General features: G+C 39.4%; 2 protein-coding genes across 3 annotated transcripts in view; one reads left to right on the top strand and one right to left on the bottom strand.

The window, feature by feature from the left end:
- Positions 1 to 3,820, top strand: part of LOC146972388 (RNA-binding motif, single-stranded-interacting protein 3-like) — a 108,298-nt gene extending 104,478 nt beyond the window's left edge. Inside the window, exons 11-14 of one of the 2 annotated variants that reach the window (XM_085802554.1) lie at positions 1,370 to 1,486; positions 1,846 to 1,932; positions 2,362 to 2,486; positions 3,354 to 3,820. In XM_085802554.1, coding sequence (XP_085658680.1) covers positions 1,370 to 1,486; positions 1,846 to 1,932; positions 2,362 to 2,486; positions 3,354 to 3,357 — 333 coding nt within the window. In that variant the 3' untranslated portion in view covers positions 3,358 to 3,820. Of the gene's footprint in view, positions 1 to 1,369; positions 1,487 to 1,845; positions 1,933 to 2,361; positions 2,491 to 3,353 lie in introns of those variants that run through there. The other variant, XM_085802555.1, reaches the window with a different exon arrangement.
- Positions 3,821 to 7,075: 3,255 nt separating this feature from the next.
- entpd3 (ectonucleoside triphosphate diphosphohydrolase 3) lies at positions 7,076 to 17,373 on the bottom strand. The gene is made up of 10 exons (XM_085802548.1): positions 17,187 to 17,373; positions 13,533 to 13,666; positions 12,988 to 13,105; positions 12,571 to 12,730; positions 11,549 to 11,708; positions 11,219 to 11,446; positions 10,411 to 10,674; positions 10,213 to 10,323; positions 8,646 to 8,783; positions 7,076 to 7,850 (listed from the first exon to the last, which is right to left on the bottom strand). The coding sequence occupies exons 2-10, from the start codon at positions 13,662 to 13,664 to the stop codon at positions 7,662 to 7,664; spliced, it is 1,500 nt and encodes a 499-aa protein (XP_085658674.1). The 5' UTR covers positions 13,665 to 13,666; positions 17,187 to 17,373; the 3' UTR covers positions 7,076 to 7,661.
- Positions 17,374 to 21,844: the final 4,471 nt, after the last annotated feature.

Genomic DNA, 21,844 nt, shown 5'->3' with positions numbered 1-21,844 from the left:
TGTGTGTGTGAGTGAGAGTGAATGTCTCCCTATGCTTGCAGACAAAAGGATCTTCACTTACAGACTTGCAACTGTGAACAGCTCTGACAGACTGTATGCGCCTTCGAGAGGAACGCTTCACATAACTAGAACTTTCATTACTGCGTGTGTGTGTGTGTTTGCTTATGTGTGTTTGCGTTGCTGCGAGCTTCCCTGTGAAACACTACAGATACAGAGCTGCCATAAAGCCAGGCTTGAGCCTAAAACACCTAGATTTAATACCTGTGTTCTTCTAAGATCCTGTCTCAACATTGCAGCTATAGAAGTGCTGACTGCTCTCTGGAGCGATCCTGACACACATCCACTGATGATGTCTGTGCTCATGGGAAGTGTAGTTTAACAGCTATCACAAATGAACAGCGCTTACTGCTGCAAGGACGTTGCCAGGTGTCTCGGCACGCAGCGTTGAGGAGTCTCCTATTAAATCTACACAGAGCTGTTGAGTCGGCGGCAGAGCTGTAGTGGAAAAGTAGAGCTCAGTGCATCAAGGTGTTAGGCTGCATCAAAGCCCTTCACATTGAGGAGATTTACTGTAAAAGCCATTCTGCTCTATTCAGAAGCATGTTCTGTCAAGCCTGCCAAAGCTGGCTGACTGGATACATTGCCATGTACAAAGTCAAACCATTTGCAGTCATCAAACTTAACAGGGTTGGAAGTCTACGCTTCCTTCCAGCAGCATGTTTTAAAAGGTCGTTATTCAGCTGTATATCATAAAAACCAACCTCTTTTGCCATGGCAGTAAACACCTCAAGTGACATATTTTGTTGTGAAAATTCTGCTAGTTTGTGTGGTACTCTTCCTCTGAATGGGGAATACTTCTATATCAAGTAGCCTGCATGTATTTGCTTTCTTGCTGAATGTTGATGAGAAGGTTTATGTGAATATGAACCTTCTGCCCTGAGACATTTATCTCATCTAAGTTTATCTTAACTTACCTAAGCATAGTTGAGTTGAGTTGAGTTTATCTTAGCTTATCTCCGTTACAGTAATATTACTGTATCTTAAGCTTATGTTAGTTTCACATCATATTTTAGCTTGTCTTGTATTTTCTTGTGATAAGCTTAAGCGTGGCTGAAAACATAGGGGGAAGTGTCCAATAGTAAAAATAAATAAATAAAGATATCTGCTTACCATCACTTAATGCTAATGCAAGCACATTATATATAGTATATTTCTCTCTATATAGCTATTTCATATCTATTTGCATTGCATCATGCATTTCCTATGTGATATTCTAGTTAGTGGATAATAGTTTTTCCACAACAGTTTGTACAACAGTGTCTATAACCCAGTTGGTTGTGTGTCCTTCCTTCCGTCCTTCCTGCCTCAGGGTGCTGTCATCACTCCAGCCGCGGCCATAGAGCCCAGTTTGTCTCTTCACCCCTCCAGTGTTATGGCTCCTCTCACCCAGCAGATGAACCACCTGTCTCTGGGCACCACAGGCACTGTGAGTTTTACCTCCTCCAACCCATCTTGCGCCGCACGCATGCGTCTGTGTTTTCACTTTGAGTGATATATTTAATAAACGAGTCAGTAGAGATTTCTGTGACCAGCTGTACTTGTAGAATACATAGTCATTTAGGAAAATGCATTTTCCTGTTGAGAGGAATTGTGGGACGACCTTGGGCTGAGGCCAAACTGTTTTTATCTAATGTATTATGAAATGTCAAAAAAAAGGAGGGAAAAAAGAAAAGGCGCACATACACGCACGCACGCATCTCAGTGGGCACTTTTAATCCAAGGATTCTGGAGGACAAGTTGTTTGTGGTTAAATTATAATGTGTGTGTCCCTCCCTCTCTCTGCAGTACATGCCTGCTGCAGCAGCTGCTCCTATGCAAGGAACCTACATTCCCCAGTACACTGCAGTGCCTGCCTCTGCCATCACAGTGGAAGTAAGGACAAAAAGAAAAAGTTGTTTATTGACTTTGTACTGGTTACTCCATTGACCAGCTTTATACAGCAGCATGCATTGTTCCTTACAAGGCTGTGTTTAAGAGCTTTAATGCAGGGAGTAGGCTAGTAAAGATTTTCAGCCACACACACACACAGGCAGCAGTATAAAACACAAATCAATGAATGCAGATATACTTACGAATGAATGAGCTATTTTGAGATGAAAACTGAAACTAAAATGTTGGTGTGTATCTGTGAGATCTTAGTGTTAGCAACTTATGTATTGTTCCTGAGGGACCTTCATGTTGAATAACACATTAATCTCCATGAAGAATGTGATTTATTATTGTGAACTCTTTGGATCCTACCTTTTATAATGCATGGCTTTTGTTTCCGACTTATTTCTGTAACTGTGCTCCTGGCATCAGGGCGTGGTGACAGACCAATCTCCACAGACAGCGGCCCCCTCCTCACAGGACGCCAGCGGGCAGCAGCCTTTATCAGTGGAGAGTACAGGAGATCATGCCACAGCCTACTCTTACCAGCAGACTAAGTGAGTGGGGAAAAAAGCATTTTCATTTCATTAGTTTATTAATACACAGCAGGTACAGAGATGTTATATTATTGCTACACCACCACTGCGCTGCACTGCCAAGTTGTACTGAGGTGTTTTCATCTTGACAATAACAGCAGTGACAGTCTTGAAAGTGGATGCCAAGCGGAAAGTATAGGCTGAATGCCAGTGTAAGATTCTAATAATGTGCAGCATTTTATGGGAGGACTTAATGATAGCTCAGATATGCTGAAATATTTTGTACTTTTAATAGAGTCATTCATAGAGACTTGTCATTTAGATTTTATGACCTTTTGAGAGAGCCAGGCTAGCTGTTTCCATCCATTGCCACTCTCTATGCTAAGCTAAGCTAACTAGCAGCTGGCTGTACAGCAGCTTCATATTTGCCATGGAGAAAATGGTATCAATTGTGATTCAGTGTTCCTCTGAAAATGTCAAACTAGTCTTTTAAAGATGCTTTGTCAAGCCTATCTGCAAGGTATTGGCCCTGGACAGAGAGTGGGACATCAGTGTGGTACAACACTGTTTACCAAGACTGTGCAAATGATATCAATCACGCTGAATGTGTGTACATGGGGTACAATTAGCTACAGAGGACAACAGTGTGCAGGTGTTGCACAGACAAAATGCTATGCCATTTGTTGTGTCAGCCTTTGCTTGTAAAACACAACCTCCCCATTTTTTTGTAATCTCTCTCCTTGTGTTTGTCTTGTTTTTCTGCTTCCTAGATAACCTGCTGGCGTTCTCCTTTACACACAGTGAATGGACAAAGAATATTGTGCCCACTTTAAAAACAGTAACACTGTTACCCTGTTTTCACTGACTTGTTTTTTCTGTTTCCTTTAGATAACAAGATTGGTAGGAATCATTGCTGCATTGCCTTTAGAAGGACTGCACTGAGGGGCTGGAGACACAGAGAGAATCAAAATGAAACAGGGACAAAGAAAAAGAGGTGATATGGACAACACTGAGGGGAGAATGCTTCCACTGTGCACAGGCACCAAATAAAAGACAAAATGAAGAAAAAAATCAATTATATTTCCTACCTGGTTGAACTAAGAAAAAGAAAGAAGAATAAAGAAATGATGGTTTGCTTGAACCAGGGGACGATGAAATCAAACACAGTCTGCAACTTTGAGTTTATCATTTCTCACCTTGAGACTGGACTTTGCCTCCAAAGGAAAGAGAGAAGACATCAACTTAAATCTAAACTCAACCAACAAACTGTACATAAAAAAAGGAACATTTGAATGTGCAGGTAGATTTTCAGACTTTTTTATTAAAAAAAAAAGAAAAAAAGAAAGGAAGCAAAAGTCTTGAAAAAAAACAGGTTGTCTTCCTTTGATATTAAGCTACATTATTTTCATTCTTTTTATTATTTGAGTAGTTTTCTAGAATATCAATGTTTTCGTAAATCTTTATTGCCTTAATTTTCTCAAACTTTGGAGAAAAAGTTTCCATAGTGTTGAATTATTAGAAAAAAAAAGAATGAGTGATTGAATGATTTGAAAGGTTCTTGGAGTTTCAATGAGCCTTGAAGATGAAATATACAAAGCTATCTGTACAGGATTTTAAAAAAAAGGTTGTATTTGTATGAAGATGATTTTAAATTATGTGGTGCAATGCAGCTGGTGTCGGTTCATAGGAAAAAAAAATCGTCTTCAATGTGACTTGTGGAAAGGGTGAATCCACTGCTCCCTGGAAAATGCAGTTTAGTTTAATCATGGGATAAAAGTTCTATTTCTTCATTGCATTTGTATTTTTTTGTTTTTGTTTGTTACATTTTTTTAGTCATTTTACCTTCCAAAAAGTGTTTCTTTGCCTTGCCTGCTTTGCTTGTCACGCTGCAAAAAGAAAAGTAAAAAAAAAAAAAGGAATATTTCTGACTTTGAGAAATAGCAGAAGAAAACGCAAGGATTTTTAAATGTGCAAAAGCAATAGTTTTAGTAAAACTGTTGACAGTTTCTTGAGTCTTTCTTAACTGTTGAACAAACGCAGCCTCCAGGTGGCACATTTTATACCAAAGATGAAGAAACTAGGTAGTGAAGAGATCTTCCTTATGTTGCTGAATCTTTTTTCTTGCTTTTCACGCTGTTGGTGTGTGAGCTGATTTTGCCAGTGACTGAGAACATGCAGTAGGTGTTTAACACAGTTGCCTCATCCAGACGACGGCTCTCTGAGACGTTTTGTATGTCATGCGATCAAATGTGGCACCATAACATCTGTTGGGAGACCAGACACCATGTGGTATGGAGATACTGAAAGCAGTGGCTGTAATTGAGTTGGTGTAGTATATTTTTAGCGATAAAGCGGCTTAATATGCATCAATTCCTGTGGTGTGTACTGTGTGAACTTGTATACACACCTGCTACACCATCCTTAGGCTAAATCGACCAATCTCACATCCCAAATGCCGACGCTGGCAGCAGTAACTCATCAAGATGGCTTCCCAAAAAAACACTTTAGAGTTAATGATTTTGAAATTCATATTGTCTCAGTCCACACAACAAAACTGTTGTACAACCACTGTCTTGCCAAACACAAGCCATTGACAATGTGAGCAGGGTGATGATCTCTGTAAGATGAAAGGGCATTTCTGTTGAACAAAATAATTTTAGCTTATGTTTATCTCCTGAAAGGATAAGGAGAAGTTGTTTTTTTTTCTTTTTGTGTTGCTTATTTTTGGTCTTTTTTTTCTCTTTTTTTTTTGAGAACTGATTATGATATGTGAGCTGCTAAACACTTTTCAGTATTGGGGATTGAGGCTGACTTGTACCGGGGTGGATGTGGAAGCATTGCGTCCCCAAAATTGACTATTTCAGGTTGGGAGAAAGACGATGGGTTGCACTGAGTCAAAGTGCATGAGTTAAGAAACAAAAACAAAAGAAAAAAAAAACACTTTAACTGGCTGAAGCTGGCTCTGAGGTCGCATCTTCAAAGTCCCACCCACCTGACTCTCCACCAATGAAAGGAAGCTAATGGAAACAGAGGAACAGACATGAACAGAAAAAGGATGGTTCAACCAAAATCAAGCAGAAACAAACCTCTAACCGAGAGTAACCTATTGAAAGATGAGCGAAAGAGAGAGAGAGAGAGAGAGAGAGAAGAGAAAGCAAGAACAAAAGTAATATTTATGAGATCTTTTTTGTACAGGTGTGTAAAAGAAGATGCAAAAGAAATAACTTTGATGATGCTATTTTTTTATTTGCTTGGTCACATGCCTCCCATGTCTTTCAAATTGTGATTCTGAGAGTGTCTGTAGAACCAGTGGATATTGCTGTAGTTCCAAATGTCTCTTTTTTTTCGGTTTTCTTTTTAGACAAATCTTTCAATAAAAAATAAAAAAATGTTTCAAACTGTCAACAGCCCTCTTATGTATTCAGGTAGTACAAGTCGGCACCACTAGAGTGCACTGTTGTGTTCAGTTTCAGTGACAGGTTGACAAACTGTCTGTTTTTATGAGAGTTGTTTGTGTACAGTTTTAACAAGTCACTGGGGGGTTATACAGTTGGTCAGTTGGCAGACATAAAACAGAAGCATTTCAGATTTAAACAGAGATTGTTATACTTTACTACGGTGGCCCCGAGAGCTCAACTCACTGCAACTTCTGCGTCTATCAGTCTGATAACACATGCGCTGCAAATATCAACACAATGGGAACACAAAATAAGTGTGCTTGGGAGAAATCAAGGGTCATGGATTGGATTGATGAACAAAGTGAGCCCGCCCAGTCGTAGAGATTTTTTGCAGCACCCTTGTTTTTGCTCAACGTTTTTACAGAATTTGCAGTGCATTTGTGTATTTCCATGTGTTTTCATAAGGTGCACCGTGTTGATCTCTCATTGCCAGCATACTTCACTGTCTCTCTTCTCCAAATTCCACTAGACACTTGAAGACAGAGCTGCCTGCAGTTTAATATGACATAAAATAACATGCTGAGCTCATCGTATCTGTAAGGTAAGTTAAAGGTAAATTGTTGTTTATGCAACAGCCACAAAACATACAGTTAGTAGTTAAGCTTATGAAATACTAGAGAGAATTATTTATTAGACATAGTACAGGCAGTGCATCATATGAGAATCATGCATATCCTCTAGTCATCTCCAGTGCAGAGGGAACTGGGTTGTAGACAACAACTGGAATCACTCCACAAATACAGGGAATGTATACAGAATGGTAAATGACACAAAGATCCACACTTGTATCCTTTAATAGTTGCCAATCACTTGCCGGCGAAATGTTTTGAACATACAGCCCAATCAACTCAGATTTCATGGCTTGCTCTCTTTGTTATAGCGACAACGGTACTGTATGTGTTAACCATCTAGACACCAGATAAAACGTTGTTTGAATTTTTCATCAAAGTTTAAACCTGTCCACTGGTGTCAGCACTTATTTCAGGGCTGTGTGTGAATTGTCAGTATGATCAGAATCAGCAAATGAAAACCTTCTTGATTTTATATAATGTAAATGTTAGTATTAGTTTCACAAATAGAGTGTATGCAACTTAATGGCCTGATGTAACTTATATCTAAAATCATACGGACACATTTGCAAATGTTGCTCTCTACACTATTTATTAAGGAGATTTTCATTAATTCATTAAATGTGGAATATTGCTGTGTAGTTATAGTTTGAGATACATTGTGTAAACACTACAAAATCGCAAAGTGGTATCTCAAAGTGGTAAATGCATTAAGTGCAATTACATGTCATGTGTAAAACAGTAACAAAACATACAGTAGCAAGTGAATTTGTCATGCTTTTTGCCTGTAGGGCCCATGTGTGTATGAGAACACACAAGTAGGAATCTTAAGTTTACAGAGTTGAGATGATACAGCGTGCACAGAACAGACATATAGACATTTCTGGATGCTCTTCCTTCAATCATGCATCATTCAACCCCTGTGTCACCTTTTTGGAAATCAACAACCACCCTATGACATACATCTATACAGTAAGTGCATTTCCCTGAGGTACAAAATTAACTGTTTTAATATTTTTAGGCCTGTTTTTTCACTTTCAGTGAAACCAGAAAAAAACACACACACAAAAAAAACACCTTAGTAACTGCAGCAGTCTCCAGTTACTCACAGGATTACATCAACCCGCAAGGCTTTCAGTGGCAGATCATTCTCTTTGTAACTTACACTCTCAGAAGCAGGTGCGGACAAGTATGATGAAAATGACCATAACGGTCACAATGGTCAGTGCTGAAAATAGAAAGATAAGGCCAGCAAAGGCAGCGTTTGTCATGGGAGGAATTTGTTTCACTTCAGATGGGATCATGTTGGACATACCCAGCATGTAGCCCAAACTCCACCCTATGCTGGTGTTCTCCACCTGAGGAAGAGAAAAGGATATATCCCATTTATCTCATGGGGAAATTTACATCAGTCAGCGATTACATCACTTAGCATGTCTGGAGAAGTTGAGAATGTCACACAAACGTCAAAAAGTCAAACAGCTACAGCTCTGGGGCAAAATATGAGTAATAGCCCCCAAATAACAGCCCTCTGAAGAATCTAAATGTGTCTGTCTAGTAGCTTCCTCTTAAAGGACCTTTTAGCCGAGAGACTCCCAGACACCCTGTAGGCATTACATAGCACGCACATCACACTAACTCTGTTGTTGGTAGGACTGAAAATTGGGATTATTGCCAGCTGCTGAGAAACAATCTTGACTAAAGGGCAACCACCATGCAATTTGGAAACTGCGGCTGCAATGTGTGACTTTATGACACATGAGTGACTGTGTGTCACAGACTTAGGAATCCCCTTCTGCTGCTGAGCGAGTTCCATTGTAAAAGACGTCCCACACCCTCAGGGCATCCCAGAGCAATACATTTCCTGGCGCTCTCTCAATCTTTTGAACACAGATGATTGGTATGTCATCCATCCATCTTCAATAGGTGTCAGTGGATGGCCTCATTCTCACTTATGCATCTAAGAGGCTGTTAATTGTCTGAGTTGAGTAAGTATCTGAGTTGCTGGTGGCAACACAGCCACAGCTACAGTACTGACACCAAAGTGCTGTTTTTGTTTTCCATCTTTAAAGATGAGTAATATTTTGGTGCTAGAATACAGAAATGCAGAGATGTCTTGGTGAAACTTATGCAAGACTTTTTGTTCAACCCACCTCTTTTGCAAAGAGAATGTTTTTCCACGTCTCTTTGTCAAACTTGTATCCATCTGCCAGCATGGAGAAGATGTAGTGAGCTGCATAACAGTAACTCTTAAGGTATCTGTCAGAGATCCATGTCTTTTCTTTTTGCAGCTGAAATAAAGAGAAACAGAGATCAGATTTGTGAGAATAATGATACAAGTTTATGGAAATTAATATTGATAAAATATCAATGTTTTAGTCAAGAAATATCCTAAATAAATTTTGTTTTAAATCATAATAATAACTTTACAACTTGTATGCCTACAGTATACTTTCTTAGGACGTTAAGTGCAGTTTTCACATCATGTATTGGGAAGGACCCCAACACTAAATCCCAAACAAGAAAATGCTGTCACACAACTTGCCACACCTCACTTGGTGATGTTAAAGCAGATATGCTGCCCGAGGAAAAATACTCTCCTTTTTCCATGGAACTTAATTCCTTTTTTTTTTTCAGATTTTTGATGTTTTCCCCTCTGCCCCATCCTCCCACCCCCCTCGTCTTTCCATTCACTTCATTTTTTCCCATCCCTTGTCATCCTTATCACTCCTCGGTTATAGCTCTGAGCTATTTGAATCCAGCCCAGTTTCTGTCTTTACTCTATTTCCCGCCCTCCTACTCTCTGTGCTCACATACAGTATAGTCAGTATTTTACTTTCAGTTTCTGGTGTCAGACAACAGAATTTTAAACAGTAACTGAAATGAAGCCAATTAAGATGATTTGTTAACCAGCAGCCACCACCAAGCTCCTGCTGTGCTGCAGCAAAAATTATGGCTGTGACGCCATCTTACAAAATCAACAAATACACAAGTTAAATGATAAAGCCTGTGCTGTGATTTCTGTCGAATTTAATATGTAAAATGATTGCTCGGAGCAAAAGTTAGAGGCACAGACAGACACCTATCACTCAGTCACTCAGCATACATCTGACCAATGGTCTAACAACGTCAGTCAGTCATTTGTGTTTGTCCTTAGGCTGGCACCTGTGTTGCGGTGCAGCAAAAAATATAGTGATCAGTAGTTTTAATTCCTAATCAACATTTAAAATGGTGTGACATGAAACTGTGTTTTTATTATACCATGTCTGCAGGGAAGTGTTACAGGCAGGATGTCACCCTGACCCTGACCTTTTTCGTTTTGTGACAGTAAAATGTGGTGACAGTGAAACTCAAGGCAAGTGTTTCTGTTGAACTGCCCCAAAAAAGAAGGTGATATGAAGGACAGGAACTGGAGAATGAGGCCGAGTCACTGCAGGATCCCTGAGATTGAAGACAACACAAGAAACTGGCTCCCAACAGATGTGTCTCTCTCTTCACAAAATTCCACTGTAACTCTTAGAATTACAAACTCATGTTTTGCTGCTTACTGATTGGTTGATTTAAGGGAGAAAAACATGGCTTGAATGAAAGGAGTTCTTTTAGGGCTAGAAGGGAAAGAAGTGTATATTGCGAACTTAGATCCAGATCTTCCACATATGGAAGTTTTCTTCCAGTATTCATTCCTTATTGCTTTGTTGTTTACCAATTTGAGGAACTCACCACTTTCCAATGCGTGTGACAGAATTTTGTGACTGATGAGTTGAATTGATCAAGATCTGATGTGCCATTCATCAGCAGAGCCCTTGCAGTGTAGAAGAATCCAGCATATGCCTGTGAAGAACAAAAAAAACAAACAGTGTAAGCTGCTCTGATTTCACGTTCACTTGTTCATTGTACTGGATTTGCACTGTGTGTTACCATAAAGTCCCCAGTGACTGGCGGCTGCTCCACCCCATCGTAGGAACAGTGAGATGAAGAACATGTTTCGAAATCAAATATGGACTTCACAATGCTCCTGCACTTTTCTGAGTCAGGGGCTCCCACCATGACGATTTCTTGATCTGGGTTGTAGTTGTCTGGCTTCTTTGTGCACTCTGAGTCATAAATCATTGAGGCTTTATGTGTAGTGTTGAAACCTTCAACGTAGCAGGGGTTCAGGACAGATGTTGGGTCAGATGATTCCTGGAACATTGAAAAGAGGAAGAAATTATCATTAGAAGGAATGGAGGGTGAGGACATGAAAACCAATTGAAAGACATATCATGTATAATAAAACATTAGCTGTCTGCATATGAAATCCAGGTCCTGATGTAAATACCTGTTCCAAATTTATACCCATTACACATCCTCACAGCATGGCACATTTTTCATGCTACAAATCCTATTAGTTTCAAGAATGAAGTTATAAGTTACCAGAAATAATGCATTTCTCGCAGACTAACTTGACGACATTCACAGCCCGATCAATAATACTTAATGACATAATGCATCTTAGACTGGTCTCCCTCCTCCTTCTTGGCAACTCAGGGACAGCAGTGTTTATCAATCAATCCTTTACGAGGCCCTAATGGAGTTTGACTTAGACATGCATACAAAACAAAGCACACATTCCCACTGCCACATGCACTAAAACATGGATGGGAAGAAAGAACCACTATCCTTTTAAAGGTTTGACCTTGAATCAATTTCTTCTACACTCACACACAGACACACACATGTGTACTACCTGTATTATTTTGTCCAGAATCCGCTTCTCAGCCTCATTTTTGCCATAGCAGAGGAAGCTGTGTGTGTAGACATTGTATGGGTAACCATATAGTTTGACAGGCATGTAGTCTGGTCCTGTGAGATTATAGTCAACTGCGAAAGCAATCTGGGTTGATGCTCCGCCAAGGTCCATAGATCCTACTGTCTTTGCCCCATCTGGCCGGATATAAGCATTAAGTATGTTCTTCTGTAAGTTGGGAAAGCAAAATGCATGATGAACCATTACATACTGTAATCAACATATGTTTGTGTAGAAGATATACCGGATGGCTCAATGGCACTGCCTTACTTGAATAAAATTCCCCCCGAGGTAGTTGACAGTGATCCACCCATATAGCCCCTCCTCTTGACCAGTAATGATAGAGGCATTTTGGAAAGAGAAGGGCAAAGACATCAGGTAATCTCTGAGACTTTCCATGACTTCATTGGACCTCTGCTCATCCTGCTCACTTGTGGCAAAAAAGAAAAAAAAGAAATGCAATTACAGACAAAATCTGAAACAGTGTCATCAAGGGAATAATCTTCTTAAGTACATAGACAGTGATATACAGTCGATAATGACATTTTAACAATGATAAAGTTGAAGGAGTGAGGTGGCTCTGTCCAAAGCTCATTAATTAACACATTATATCTCTTTTTATTTAATACATACGAACCAATGACTTTCTGGAGTATTCTATTCTATTCTATTCTGGAGTTTATCTCGGAGAAATGTTTACCTGTGAACGGAGCCAGGCTGGTAGTGCCCAGCTCCCAGTCTTTATACTAAGATAGAAAAATCATCTCTGGCTTTATGCTCATATTTACCTCACAGTCACTTACTGTAGGTTGCAACAATCGTCTTATTAGTATGAGAATAATTCCAAAAATGTCTACTACAACATCGTCTGCTGTATCATCTTGGGAACTTCAATTAAATGATTTACTCAAATTGTATTTTAGACTTCTCATTAACATAATGTTTCTCTACGCTTAAATGTTTGAATGTCTATTCAGTGCAGTGTTTGCCTGTACAAGTTGTGACCACAGCACTGTGGAGCAAACTGAAGGATCAAATCAGCCCTTGGAGAAGTGGCATGAATTTTATGACCTTTGCAACTCAGTAAACATCTCATGCACCTATTCGCTGCTGTGAGAAGACGCCATATTTGGTCTTCTGGGGTCTGCAGTCCAGACAGGTTTTATATACTTTGGGGGAGAACGTGGTATGAATGAAGTAAAATTGGTCTGGTACTTCCTACCACTTTCCAATAGGCTCAGTAACAGTGAGATACTATCCTAAAGTTATCAGTTATGTTATCACTGTCTTACTGTAGCAGTCTCATTCCAGCTGTAGCTCCAAGAAAGAGGGGTGTGGTTTCCCATTTTTTAGCGGGAACAGATTCCATGATCGCAGTCATGCAAGTATTGAATGCGTTCCATGACTTCATGTCTTTTTCTGGGTCAACTTTCATTGCTGAGATACCCTCACCTGCAGGCACAAGACAAAGCAAAAAAATCATATTCATAAGCACAGGCCACGAAAACACAAGATAAAGTAAACACATTTCTAAAATGTTATTTTAACTTTTAAAAGCTGATAAGCTTTGTCTTTTAATTTTTCTCTGTAGCCTACTGCATTCTGTGCAGTAGGCTGTATTTTTTTTTTTTTTTTGAGTAATAGAAAGTGTAAACATTTTACATACAATGCTACAATGTGCTCTCCACGTTGCAGAGATAGTGACTTACCAGCAACTCTACAGTTCTTTTTCTCCACCACTACTCCTGTTTCATTCTCCTTCTCCCCAGGCCACTCGTACAGGTACACAGTGGAACGAGATGACCCAGCGTCTATCACTATGCCATACTGAGACCAAGAAGAAACAAAAAGTAACATCACAAGGTCACATTTGTCATTGGGCCCAACTGATTCCGTTCGTACTTCAAGTAATGAAAGATCTAAAAGCCAGGTTGTTTTAAACTACAGAGAGGCAGCTGCTACATCCACCACCCTTCCTGAGCCCCTTTAAAAAAAACTACACATAATCCCTTGGGACCACCATCCATCACCAAGCTAACACATTAGGAAACTTCAGTCCCTGACTCTGACATGTAGATAATGTCTGGTAACAGGGTCATATTTACAACTGAGGGGGTGTTTGCTTGAGTGTTTGTATGTCTGTCACACTCTCTATATGCATCTGTGTTATGTTTCTTAATGATCTTTTACTCTGCTGTAGTGGAAAATAAGGGTGTAGTTCTGGACGTGTGTGCACATGCATGTGTGTGCTCACCTCTAATGAATACTCTTTAACACCCCAGGTGTCCTGGATGATGGCAACAGCAACAAGGGCGGCAATACTGGCCAACAGCAGAAGAATAACTCCTGCTACACGACACCCGCCCCCATTGTTCTTGGATCCCATTTCTGTTGGTAGGAAATTGAGTTTAAAAGTAGTCAAAGTAATGACACTCAGAAATTTTAAAACAGATGATAAACCATGCACCTGATAAGTGTTCAAGATCTGGAGCTACTGTAATGCAAACTTCTACTGTTTAAAGTCCCCCTCCCACGACCATTTTTGGTTATTTTTAAACATTCTCCGTGGTCTTTAAATTGTGATTACTGTATGAAGTTTTTAGCCAAAATCACAAAACCTGTGCCATTTCCCAGGGCTCTCCTTCTGCACAGCACCAGCAGCTCATTAGCAATGCACCTCTGGAGGGTGGGCGGAGACTGCACTGCTCTGCACCCGCCCAGCCACCCCACCCCCCCGCTCGCAGACAGCTGGACATTGTACAATTACCGATTCAGTGCAAAACTGCACACTGGGATTTGATCCCAGACTGGAATATAATCCTTGCTCACAGTGCAAGCTGCTCTACCAGGTGAGCTATACCTGTTATACCCTGACAGCTACACAGAGCTGTCAAGCCTTTCACCTCTGAGCCAGATGCAGAGCGGGGCGGGAGCTTGTAGCACTAGTCCCCTCCCCTGGAACTGTGACACGTCAGCTCCAGTCTCCCTGAAACTGCCAGTTTGCGTCTGCCATTGGTTCACAGCAATTTGAAAGCAGAAAAACTCAGAAATGCAATTTTGCACTTCCTTTTCTGCTGATATGTCCTCTAACACAAGAAAAATGCCACAGGAACATGTGAAAAGCACGAAAAACACGATTTTCATGGGAGGGGGTCTTTAAGATGTTGAGAATCATGCTCGTCAGGATGAATTTATTTTTCTCTATGCGTGTTATCATTGCAGACAGTGACAACCACAAGATTATGATATATTTTACTAACTTTACTTTAAATAGTTTTATCATCTGCAGGGAACAACACCACTTTATAATTCTTCAAAGATGTGGGATGAGGGTTTCAAATGTGACTCAGGAGAATTTAGGGGTTAACCGCTTTTGATGGTTTATTTGTCAGCAGGAAGAAAATCCTGGGAGCTACTGTAAGCTGTACAACAACAAACAGCCAGCACATCCTCTCTCCATTATTTGGATTTAGTTGTTTTTATGAGCTTGACTTGCAGGTGTAGTTGGACTCGAATGAATCGCCTAACCACTTAATTTAAAGCCCAACTGTGACTGACAAAATTTATCCAGGAGGAAATTCAGAGTGTAATGGTGTAGAGCTGAATTGCACTGGGCATAAAATTGTTGCCAGATTTATATATTGCTCAACTCCTAGCAAAGTGAAAAGCTGCAATTTACATGTTTTCCACATTTAAGTTTCCCTTACGTCTATGAAGACATAACAAGACCCTGAAATGTAAAACAAATATACTTAAAGCTGCAGGCCAAGGACAAATTATCACCTCAGAGAAATTCTAATCATAGTGAAAACATGCAAGAATCTACTCTGTTTGATTTTCATGTTTATATTCAGTCACTGTAAACTCAGACCAGATCCACCACATGCGCTTTAAAGACGGAAACTAAAAAACAATTCTCTTATGCAAGACTTCTGGCCTCTCACATGCTTTTCTCATGCGCTCATATACTGTAGAGGTGCAACATGGCTGCAATTACAGGTCAGTCTGTAACATGAAAATTGTCCTTGTATATCTAGAAAACACCCTTTTTTTCTCTCTTTTTTAAAAATCTTTAATTTCCTTATTTCTTCTATGTGCTTTATGTCTAACCTCTGCCAAAGTTACAGAGGGAAGGCATGCACACTATGTACAGATAATCTATATTTAAAGCTACAACTAAACTTAGCAAAAGTCATGTTATGTAATGAAGTGAACTGAATATATAGTCTATCTATTGAGAATAGTAAGGTGGGAGTCAAGTAAAATGAAAAATACAAAAAACACTGGGTATTAGTCAGCCATGCTGTGCTTAAACCTGCTGATACATACATGCTGTTTTTTTGTTTTGTTTTGTTTTTTTTAGCAATTGGTCGTCATGGTGGCAATATTGCAATTACAACCTTGTGTCTGTTTAAAGCTATTAATTATAGCTGTGTCAGCCTTGTCATGGGTGTGATTATTATGCAATCCAAATCAAAAAATTGGAAGAGTAAGAAGCAAAACAACCATTCTCTTCTCTCTGCATCTCTCATGTTTACATTTTGCTTAATTTTCTCTCAAACTGTCACATGCCAAAATAGATATTTGACTTCAGATCAGCATACTGCTAAAACACCTGATTGATAGTGTTTGCTATTGTGTTAAATTACTGCTGTTTAAGTTACCACAGCAACATTGGTGTGAAACAAGCAGGTTGAAGCTGTTAGACAAGGTGTGATTAGACCCAGGTGACATTTTAACAAGCATGTCTAACGTCTGGGGGAGATGCTGCTTTCTGTTGGCTGAACGCTTCACTTTCATGTATGTGACATGACAGTTCTTAAGGATTTTTTCAGTGTGGGTGACTTTCTTAATAGCTACACTATGGAATCATTGATTTCCCATATTTATCATACGAGGATGAAGAAAAAAACTCTGCTCACAGCAACATGAGCTCATTGATCTCTGGCTTTGCAGAGTGGCTGGTGGTTAGTCATCCTCATTCTCAACATCAGTCTTGTCCTGCTGGCTGCCACTAACATTCAGCAGCTGCCCACGACTCACAAAATGTGTACATTACTACAGCTAAACCAGCAGTGATTTGGTTTCTACTGTCCATGTAACTTTACTCACTGTACTGTATGTTAAATTGACAATTGTATTTTGTACATCAGTTAATGTGAACTAATTTACATCACAAAGTGTTGAAAAGTGGAGTAAACATAAGTCAGACAAGCAACACAAAATATTAATTTGGTTATATTTAAATTTAGTTTTAAACATACAATATTTGCATATTGAGTTGAACATGTTTATGAATATCTTCACCTTTACAAAAATAGAATTTGAGTAAAGCAATTATATTTCTACTTGAATATAACAGTGTAGCAGCGTTAAACATATTTATGCCCATGAATTAGAATACTGAACTTCTTCAGGATTTTCTATTTTGTGTCATCCATCTATCATACTGTGCTGCACTGGATAAAATACATGTGAATTTACTGGTGTCACCAGAACAGCCCCATCTTCTTTACACTAGTGTCCAATACCCATTCTCACCCAAAAATCTTTGCATTCAAGCTTCATTCAGTCAGTTTCATTCAGTGTCTCTGCAAAGGACAGCCATGTGGAGCAGGTAACCTACCCACAAAATGGCAAATGTTGTTATTGTTATGCTTGTACGAACTGGTCCTCAAGAAGTTGGGAAGTGAAGCATGAATAGTTGAACACTAACACACCCCAAAGATCAGTTTGGAACGTGTATGTATACACAGTGAAGCAGACTTCCCTGGGAATTAACCCCTTGAACATGAGCGTGTTTTTATTTAGCAATTTAGTATTTATATTATTACTTACAACTAAAAATGTGTAGGTAATATATAAATGCACAGGAACGAGAAGAAAAAGGCCTTTGTTAGTTTCTTACCTTAAGAGCTGGTTTGTAGATCCAAGCTGGGAGTGGGAATGAGATGCCTCTGAAGAGTGGATGAAGAGACACAAGAAACAAGAGAGCAGCTAAGTGAGAGAAGGAGAGAGAGAGGGAGAGAGAGAGTATGAGATGTCTGAAGAGTGATTGGTCCACAGGAATGGTGTACCCCAACAAAACACACACACACACACACCACACACACACACATAAAGAGAGAGAAAGAGAGAGAGAGAGTGAACGTGGGAGGAGCAAAGTAGCTACACAAACCACCACTCCCAGAGCAGCCAGCCCAGGAAACACAGCTGGTGTGTGATGCAGGGCTGGTTCCTGTGTGTAGCCTAACGGTTAAGCACAGATACACAGTAACTATTTGTGAGTATGCATGAAATAATGTGGGGAGAGAGAGAAGGAGTTTGGTGGTAGAGTTAATTGACGTAATCAATAAGTATTAAGTGCAGTATGGCTGAGTTGCTGCATGGGATATCACACAGTCAGCTTTTGTTAGCCAGGCATGAGTTGGAGGACAATGAAAAGCACAGGATCAAATACTGTATGAGAAATGAAGGAGTGTTTTGATATTTGCAAAAAAAAAAAAAAAAGAACTCCACTGTGAAAATTATGAGTCGTTTGTAGGAAAGTGCTGTTGTGCAAATGGAAATGATGCTGTAATTGTGTTTATTTGTTTTGCTTTCAGAGGCAGACAGTAAGGAGCTGAAACCACACGTGTCCACACATGCACGTTGCATGTGCATTATATCACATTTGAAGAAGTGGAGTGCATCAGCCTCCAAAGTCCATATCAGCAGCCAAAACAATTTCTACAAGTTCAGAAACATCTGCAACCAACTGATAACAACTGATCAATTCTATAGCATGAGCATATGAGCACGCCCCATTTCTTCATTAATACATTTGACTTACCAAACATAATAATTCACCAGCTCTCCTACTGGAAATGGCGATGCTCATATAGGTCTGCAAAAAGCTTGCAAGAGGAAGTCATGACTGTAGCAGAACCCACATTGAGCACTGAGCAGCCAATTTTCAGGAGTCAGAGTCAATTGACTAGTCAAGGGTTGCTCATCAGCCTCTGACAATAGTTGTATAATGTCTTCTGTGGCTCTGTGTGGTTGTTTTAAGATTGACATTTGCATTTAGCAGTTCAGAGAACCTAATAAAATGGTTAATGGAAAATGCAGCATCTAGCAATTTGTGAGTTGGCCCTCACAGGGTGCTGAATGTCAGCATCTCTTCATCTGCTCTTTCAATTTTTACCCTTTTCTTTTAGCTCTCTTTCAAGTCTAACTTTACATAGGAGCAACACAATTACATGGATTTTACATTTAACACCTCAATAAGGATGTGAGTTGATGCTGTATATAGAGGAGACACATGAATAACGTTTAGTCAGCATTTTGCATGTTTATTCATGTGGGAGTTTAAATGTTGAGTGAATGGTTTTTAGATATAGTTTCATTTGAAAAATCATTATATCTGAAGGCGATTCTCAGGTGAGGTCTTTTCTTGCTGTTATGGTCAGGCAGGAAAAAAACCCAGCTGCACCTGCACCCATAAATAGTAGTCAAACTAAGCTTTGTTAATTGCAGTCTCATTTAGCCTGAGCTGTAGCCACAGGCTTAAGACCTCTCTGAGCTAAACTAACTAGGAATGTGAACAACACCCCAGGGTCTGAAGATTTTGCAGATGGCCACTTTTTCTCCACTCTGCTGCACTTTGCTTCATTACATATTTCTGATTTTGACATCATCATTTCCAACCATTTTTTAGGTAAATATAAACAGATATGCTCTCCAGCCTATCCCATACTTGACTGGGATGACTCTTTTGTTCTGTTTTGTTTTGTTCTGTTCTCTTTTCTTCTCTTCTCTTCTCTTCTCTTCTCTTCTCTTCTCTTCTCTTCTCTTCTCTTCTCTTCTCTTCTCTTCTCTTCTCTTCTCTTCTCTTCTCCTCTCCTCTCTTTTCTTCTCTCAGCGTGTGGGTGGTCTGCTAGTCTCTGGACACTGTCTTCTACAAAGAAGACACTGTCCAAGTCAATTATATGTCTGATTCAGTGGGCAGTGAACGATGATAAAGTATTTTTAGCTGCCTAACGTGAGACCTAAAGTCCACTGGTCTAAATGAAATGGAAAGATGGGATGCTGAAAATTACATTTGCACCAAGAGAGGAAATAGAAGAAAGGCAGGGAGCTCCTGTTTAACTTTCTGTTTCAAGCTTGCTGGATATAGATTACAAACCTAGTGGTCTTTCTGAGGGAGTTTTACGAACTTGTTTGATGAGGAGTTGAAACCATTCCAGTGTTGCTGACTGAACATGATTTATGAGTAAGCTGTACTTGTGTTACCATCCTGAAGCACTGATGAAGGACAGATATTGGAGTATATCTTTGTAATCTAATATCCTCCATCTATTTTTGCTGAGTAATAGAAGAAGCTATCAGAATCTTCCTCCCCACATTTTGCTGGCACATTGTTATATTTCTTCGCACTTTACCGCAACCGCCTGTTTATGGGAAAGCATGGAACAAACCACAGAAGTGTATCTAATGTCTGCCCACTATACTGCTGATGCAAAGAACATAGATAGAACACCCTCTAACACCCAGATGCTTTAAAAACATCATACAGGGAACATTTCTATTGACGGTCTGCCAAATGTTTTTATTGAACATGTTTAATTGAGGCGTCTACTGTCAAAAGGAAATCTGATGTGTTCGAGCTAATGGCAGTTAGTGACATGTTGAAACCTGAGAAAATATTTTGCCTCTGGGTTAGGGTTGGGATTTTCACAGAGAGAAAGAATAAATTATTGTCATATAATAAATGATATATAATAAGAAATGTTTTTAAATGAATTCCATATTGTATATTGTGATTGTACTTGGAGTCCAATAATGACTAGTATTTTCTTTAATTATCAACATCACAATATACAGGTGAGCACTGTATTTTACAGGATTCAGAACAGAACTCCACAAATAACATCCCACTATATGTTTTAATCCTTGATGTTTTACCCTATCTGTGCTGCAAAAAGGTCACAAGGAAAATGTCTTGTGATAATGTTGTTGTGAGAATATTTTTTATTTTAGTGAAATATTATTGAAGCGTTATCATTCTGCACACAGATTGGCTTGTTGCTGCAACCTGCCCTTATGGCCTGTCATAAATAATATCTAAGTTGTAATACAAGTAGTTATATATTATTTTTTATTGGTACAACTGCATTCATTTGAACTTCCTCAGTGAACTACTTTGACAAATATTATGAAATATATATTTATATATTTTTATTGGTAAGAAAACTACAGACTTTTTGGAAAACATACCAACTGTATGTCTGAGATATCATTATTCTTGTTCGAGACTGAGCTGTAGTGGTATGAAGCCTTCTCACCCATTGAGTCGCTTTCCATCAAGCTCACTGCATTACCAACTACACATTAAGACCATTGATAGTTCTCTGAGATTTGGAAAGCTGTCCATAGAGGTTCTCGCTAATTGTATGTGTGTCTGATGTGTGGCTTTCAAAACACACTAAATACCCCATCAGGAAATGTTGTGGCTGATGTTGTGGAGGAATTGAGGCACTTCAAATCCACAGAGAGACTCATGGCTTCACAATTGAAATATCTTACTTTGTGCAGTGGGTGATAATGGGGTTTGCTCTGTTTCCTTCCATGTCTCTGCTCAATAGATTTCTTGCTTTTTTCTTGTAAGTTCTCCTACTCTCTGATACTGATACTTTAATGTTTTCCAAGACCCTTTGCCCACAGTTCTAGTCTTACTTGTACACACCCCCCCCCCCCCCCCCCCCCCCACCCTCAACCATGATGTTATTCATCATTTTCAACATACGTACTGTATATATAAAAAATCTTACTTTATATTCTGCAGCCTGACAATTTGCATATGAACTGTAATTCATTATCAATCAGATACTATCAAACTATATGCCACACTGATTAACAGCCCTCAGGTCACAGTTTGACAATATCAGTCAATGCCAGTTTTTAGGTCTGAAGCTCAGAAAGTGAAAAAAAAATACATATAGGCATGCATGATCCATCAGTTCTCTAATGCGTGGTTTCTAATGTGTGGGCTGGTGCACTTTAAATGCAGACCCCTGCATTTGTCCTCACACTCATCTCCTCCTCCCATTGCTTCATCCACCTCAAACCCAACCCCGGTCCCCTGTGGCAGCCTCGGTCTCTACTGTCTGTATGGTGATGACGTATAGTCTCTACATACAGTAGCAAACACTCCTCCACTGATATTATAGAGAAAAGCCTCCCTGGTAAAAATGTAACACAACTCCATATCTCCTGCATAATAAAGCTGTGAAATGACACCCATCACACTGTAATTGAATTATCACAAAGGAAACACTTATCCTAATAGAATTTTGATTATAAGTGTTCACAGCAATTGTTGCATAGTTCAATGTGAGACATTAAATTCTGACTATGTAACGTGATCTTTGAGGTCTCAGGGGTAGTTGTGACTTCAAATTCAGTTATGAGGGGATGGCTACTAGATTATTGTGTTTTCCCATCTGATGTCCCCTATAAGTGAAGAAATGCCTATGGCAAGCAGCATTCAACCAATAACCTCAAACAATAGATATCTGATATGCT

Source organism: Trachurus japonicus, chromosome 16 (genome assembly GCF_045865225.1).
Source record: "Trachurus japonicus isolate A0001 chromosome 16, Traja_1.0".
Lineage (NCBI taxonomy): Eukaryota > Metazoa > Chordata > Actinopteri > Carangiformes > Carangidae > Trachurus > Trachurus japonicus.
This window is presented reverse-complemented; position numbering and strand designations above follow the sequence as displayed.

Excerpts from the sequence above, each read along its gene's own strand:
- entpd3 (XM_085802548.1), bottom strand. The coding sequence starts at position 13,664 with ATGGGATCCAAGAACAATGGGGGCGGGTGTCGTGTAGCAGGAGTTATT. Across the intron at positions 12,731-12,987 it reads AAAGAACTGTAGAGTTGCTG|GTGAGGGTATCTCAGCAATG; the intron begins GTAAGTCACTAT and ends TTGTGCCTGCAG. Across the intron at positions 7,851-8,645 it reads ACATTCTCTTTGCAAAAGAG|GTGGAGAACACCAGCATAGG; the intron begins GTGGGTTGAACA and ends TCTCTTCCTCAG.